This window comes from Monoraphidium neglectum (assembly GCF_000611645.1).
Source record: "Monoraphidium neglectum strain SAG 48.87 unplaced genomic scaffold scaffold03824, whole genome shotgun sequence".
Lineage (NCBI taxonomy): Eukaryota > Viridiplantae > Chlorophyta > Chlorophyceae > Sphaeropleales > Selenastraceae > Monoraphidium > Monoraphidium neglectum.
The window spans coordinates 1-5,563 of NW_014009805.1; the positions used below are offsets into that span (position 1 = coordinate 1).

Here is a 5,563-nt window from a genome sequence, read left to right on the forward strand (position 1 = left end):
ATCCCACCCACCCCCCACCTCAGCCTGAAAAAGCTGGAGGCGCTCATCCGCAGCCGCGAGCAGCTGGCCGAGGGGCTGCACCTGATCGACTTTGAGCAGCTAAAAATCGAGAACCAGTCGCTGAGCGAGAAGATAGAGGAGCGCAACGAGGAGCTGGTCAGGCTGCGGCGGAAGAACACAAACATGGTGCAGGTGGGCAGGGGCAGCGGGCCGGGGGCAGCAAGCTGTTTGACTGCACCTCAGGACGGGGTCAGCGACGCACACGGATGAGATAGCGGCGGTGACGCGGCCGGGTGGCTGGCAGCAAAGCAAGCAGCCATTGTGCAACTTGCCACCCTGCCTGGCTGCGCAGGCATCCCCCTACACTCACCCTAATGTAGACTCAGGTTTGACTCATGTCTCACCTCCAACTCTTGAGTTGACACCAGATATCCCCCCAAATTCAATACACTTCCTCCCACCCCAGGTTCTCACCCACATGAAGGAGAAGCTCGAGTTTGTCGAGAAGCAGAACGCCGCCTCAAAGTCCGAGCTGGCGGCGCTCGAGGCGCAGCTTGGGGACCGCCGAGACCGCCTGACTGCGCTGAAGACCAAGCGCGACAGCATGCGGGCCGCCGGGGCGCGGATGCGCGACGCGTGCGTGTACGTGACCAGCCCGCTGCTGCTGGCGGACCTGGCGGTGAGTGGCGGGTGACGCTTGCCATGCTCTGTTGTGTTTTTTGCTGTTATGCAGTTGTGCCTGCACATGCCCGCGGGTGCTCACACGTGTTGGTACTTGATTGATGGGCGCACACAAGCATGCCTCCTTGTTGCCCCCACCTGACTCGATGTGATTGTGCATGTAGATTCGTGCACACCCGAGTCAGAGTCACAATCCTACCCCGGAAACACTGCCATATTCAGGCCCAGAAGGAGCACAGGGACGACCTGATGGCAGAAATAGAGGAGCTCAAACGCCAGACAGCGGCGGCAGAGGCGGCGCGTGTGGCAGGGAGCGGCCAAGACACCGGCAGGCGCAGCCAGCAGACGACGGCGGTGGCGGGAGGGGGCGGCACGATGGGGCTGTCGTCGCGCAAAGCGTCGATGGGGCTCCTGGGATCAGGCAGGACAGCGTCGCTGGATCTGCATTTTGAGACCTAAGCGACGTCTTCAGAGCTCAGTTCAAGGTCTGCTCCGGCCCCTGACTTCAGCAAGAGCTGTCCGTTTTATTTGGCTGATTGCGGCTCATTGCACAAAGTGTTACAGTTGTCGTGGCAGTGCGCGGCCTGGATGGGGCGTCACAGTGTGCGGTCCCACCCCTGCCCAAGCCTTTTGGGCGGTCCAGGAAACATGGTGGGTTGATCAAGGGATTGCACTAACAAGGACAGCTGAAAAGCAGCAAGATGGCATGTCCTGGGATGGCCCTGTGGACAGCCAGCACGTGACTGGGTTGTGGATGTCGAGGCGCTCGGCTGTTGCCGCCCAGTGCGACTGCAAATGCAACAGTGTCATGGCCGATGGCTATTAGTGATGCCTGATGCGCTGCAGCGCGCATGAGCACGCTTGCTGCAGCGGTTCAAGAGCACAGGGTTCAGGTTGGGGGACAAGGGCACGCAAGGGCGGGCACGCGCTGCATCACAGGGCGCCTTGGGGGCAGAGCGCAGGGGTGCGTGGGTGCCTGGGTGTGGAGACCAAATGCCACCAGCATGCTCTTGCCTAGCAACATGGACACGCCTGGACGTGCACACGCGCAGCAGAAATAGCCGCGGCGTGGTCAAGCAAGACATGGCGGCGACACAAGGCGGAAGTGTTGGAGGTGACAGCGCTGGCCAGCACAGTGCCATGAAGCGGCTACCGCGTGCACCTGGGCGCCTTGCTGTGCGTTGGCGGTCGGCCCGAGTAGCAATTAGTACGACTTGCTTCCTTCCATGGGTTGAGAGTGGCAGCAGGAAAGTGTGCAAACTGCACGCCCCCCTTACGTATTGCCTTGGGGCCATGCATGTGGCTGGCTGGGAGGGGCCTCCAGGCTCGCATTGTGATTGGGGAAGGTAGGACGATTGCGTTGCGCCCGGGTCACCGAAGCAGTCGCAGCCCGGTACAGGTGCACGCAAGAGCACTGCAGCTGGTGATGTTTTGGCACCATAGCCGGCAGGACGCAGCCTCTGATGTGCTGGGAGGCTCTCAGGGTGCTCATTCAAAAGACGGCGTGGGTAAACACCTCAGACCCATCAACAGCTAGCAAGGCAGGTGGCCAAGCAGCTGCGCCCGGGCTACGTATGCATGACATGCGCCAGAGCGCAACAGAGAAATCATCGGGTAACTTGGGTGCGGGATGGTGTTGGTGAGTTGAGACCTTTCTTGTGAGGTTGATTACGGTCCCATAAGCAGCTAGCAGTCAGATTGAGAGCGCGCCGCCTGTTGCATTGGGCCCAAGATGGAAAGATGGGCCCAAGCAGGTGCGCAGTTCAAGCATGGCATGGCGTCAGCCGTTTATACTGCCGACCACAGCTCATTGCCCTGCCGGCCTTGGCAGCCATGCAGACGCTGCCGCCACTTTGGCCTGCTGTTGCCGTTCCATGTGTTGTAACGCACCATCAATAAGAGATGGAGGCAAAGGTGGCACGTAAGTTGGGTTTCAATTTTGCCCGCCTGACGAGGTGGGCAACGCCCGCCTCGCGCAGTTGGGAGGTACTGGGCTCCTGCTCCCCTATCTTAGGCAGCAGCGTGCACTTCTGGCAGGTCCTCTGCATGCAATCCGCGGCAGGGGAGGGGGTCCAGGGGCTGGGCGTCAGCAGGGAGCCACCTATTTGTTGAGTCCCACTGAGGGAGATAGCAGAAAACTGCAGGGGCCCACGGCTATAGGAGGTGACGAGGATAAGCCACTGTACTCCCAGACAGGTGGCAATGGCGCGCGCGTGCCCGGTGCAGTAGACTCTGCACAAGTAGCATGGAACCACTTGCATCTAGAAGCTCGAACATTCCGCCCAGCTTCGTTTTGCTCTTGTTTTCCTCTGCATCTATCTGACCTCCTCCTCCACCCCACATACTGCGAACTTGCATACAAGTCTCTTGTGCAGGCACGTACAGCCCAACCGCCCCACCTTGGGAGGCCGGCATGCGGTAGTGCAGGCCCTGGCCCGTGACAGCATACTGCGGCGCATAGCCCTTGGTCTTTGGCGCGGCCTCCTCATCTGGTCGCTCGTTGAGGGCCGAGGAGCCCAGCTTGTCCCACCTGTCAGATTTGCATTTTGAAATCAAGTTTGCGTTTGGCAGGGTAGAGGACAACGACAAGAGGAAGGATGTGTGGGCTGTATGCATGTGTGAGCGCTTCTGGCGATGGGGCGGCCTTGGCGGACAACAGGAAACGATTGAGCATGCATGTGGGGCAGTGTGGGTGCAATACGTGCGCACGTCGCTATTGCGAGCGCCGCGTGCAGCGGCGGCAGTGTCGTCTCAGACACTGGCCCACCGCCGGCGCAGCGTGGTTTCCCGCGCATACAAGGTGGACGCACAAAAGATGCGTTGATCCGCGCGCCCCGCCGCGCCCATGCCCGCCCACCAGCTGTCATTGGACTTGCGGCCTTTGTCCCCGCCGCGCCCACGCAGCGTGTCCAGGCGCGCCGCCAGCGCACCGGGCGGCGTGGCGGAGGGCAGCGAGGACCCCAGGCCAGAGCCAAGGCTTGGCGCTATGGAATGGGGCGCGGCCGGGTCTGGGGCACACCCTGACGGAGGGGGAGGCAGGGTGTCGGGGTTGGATGATGGCATGCGAGGAGTGCATGCATGGTCGCAGGAATGCATGCAACCGGCCATGGAGGTCTGCATGAGGCAGAGCCTGCGGGGCGTGGCCCGCCAAAGCATGAAGAGCCCTGCGTGCGACACGCATGCCCCTCATGCGGTCACGCGTGGGCCCATGAGGCTCCGATCCGTTACGCATGCAGGCCAGTTTGGCCTGCATGTGCACGTGCCCAAACAGCGAGCGTGAGCTCGGCGCCACTGCCCCCGGCCTAAAACCTACCTCCGGCGCGGAGGTCTGCTGTCAGGCTGCCCTGGCGCGATGCCAGCACGGCGCGCAGCGAGCCCGCGCGCTCGGGCGCGGGGCCGCCGGCGGCGGCTGGCGCGCCGCCGGTGAGGCTGGGGCGGCGGAGGCTCTTCTGGCGCTCCAGCCGCGCAAAGTAGCCCCCGCGCTGCTCGTCGTCATCGTCATAGTCTGCCATGCCTGGGGGAAGGTGAGACGGCGGAAGGGCAAGGTCGCAGTTTTGAAAGTGAATCGTGGTGCAGGGGAGGCGAAGGAGGGTTGGCCAGGCACCTTCAGAGAGAGATTGGGGGTCTGCCTCCTGCAAATGCCAGCGCTGAGTGTGGTGACAGGTACGCGGAACATAGCATGCACGGTGTGCAGGCGGCGCTGCGGGCATGGACCTGCTGCTGTGGGAGTGGTCTGGCCCGCAGGACCCGCAACGGGAGTGGTCTGCCAGGGGTGCGCAAGGGCATGCTGCGAAAGCGCGCACCTTTTGGGGGCACCCCTGGTGCGCTCTCAGACCAACCTGTGTGGTGAGGAGGCAAGAGTGCAGCAAGGCAAGCCACATTTGGGAGGCGGCGTCAAGGGCACTTGATTCTGGCGGTGTCGCTGACCAGGACGGCGCAGCCGGGGGACGTGCGCGGGTTGGCTCTGGTGTACCACAGGCCTGTGCACGTTTGGCAGCCCCGCATACCAGGCAACAGGCTCCCCATCCTGTGACGCTGGACCAGCGGGATGGGGCGGAGCCGGTGGGTTCGGTGCCGACGTCCTTCGAAAGGGGCTGATCCAAAGTGGAGCGGAGGGAGGTGTTGTAAGTGTATATGGATAATTGAATGTTTTAATTAGCTACATATGAAGGTGACAGCTCATTCGAGTGCGGAGGCGGGCAGTCAGCATGGGTGCCAGATCGTCGGGAGCAGCTCTTAATTAATGCTGCGCTGGCATAATACTAAATGCTAACAGTATGATCTGGATTACTACCTGCTCCTGATACTGCAAGGTGGTTTGAGTTATGCCAATCAGCTCAAATGCCTGTCAGCTCACGTGCACTGATGAGGGGGGTGTCTTCATTCCCATACTGGTTTGAATTGTGCTGGTTCATCCCTGTGGACCCCACGCCCAGGGAGGCCTCTGTGTAGCGTGACAAGCTCGCGCCCCAAGTGCATACACCTGATCACACGTCAGGCGCTTGCGCAGCTGCCGACTGTCAATCCTACCACTCCCCCATCACCGCTCTCAGCGCACAGAGCAGTTACTCATTTGTACTGGTCCTCGTGTCAGGAACTTGGCAAAGAAAGGTGGTTGGTCAATACGTCAACTAAATCATCTGCTATCCATGTAAATTGAGGGCAGCCCAGACGTGCTGTGCAGATAATAACGTCGGGGTGTCGAAACAAAGGCCAGCCTAGGTGGGACCGCACAGCGCGCTGCAAAAAGAAAAGGACTCAGGCCTGGCTTTCCATGCGTGGCTGCACGCGTGCAGCCGCCCCCGCAAGCACGCAGACCTCAGATCCAACCACCATACGCGCCCGCCCGCGCCAAACCAGACCAAAGCACCCCCCCCCCCCC

General features: G+C 61.5%; 2 protein-coding genes across 2 annotated transcripts; one reads left to right on the forward strand and one right to left on the reverse strand.

Moving 5' to 3' along the window:
• Nucleotides 1–183: 183 nt before the first annotated feature.
• Nucleotides 184–1,140, forward strand: MNEG_13434 (flagellar associated protein; the record flags this gene model as incomplete). Its single annotated transcript, XM_014038093.1, has 3 exons — nt 184–192; nt 467–679; nt 904–1,140. 3 exons carry the CDS (start codon nt 184–186, stop codon nt 1,138–1,140), a joined length of 459 nt encoding a protein of 152 aa, XP_013893547.1.
• Nucleotides 1,141–2,691: 1,551 nt separating this feature from the next.
• MNEG_13435 (hypothetical protein) lies at nt 2,692–4,193 on the reverse strand (the record flags this gene model as incomplete). The annotated part of the gene is made up of 4 exons (XM_014038094.1): nt 2,692–2,723; nt 3,081–3,211; nt 3,539–3,701; nt 3,995–4,193. 4 exons carry the CDS (start codon nt 4,191–4,193, stop codon nt 2,692–2,694), a joined length of 525 nt encoding a protein of 174 aa, XP_013893548.1.
• Between the last annotated feature and the right edge of the window lie 1,370 nt (nt 4,194–5,563).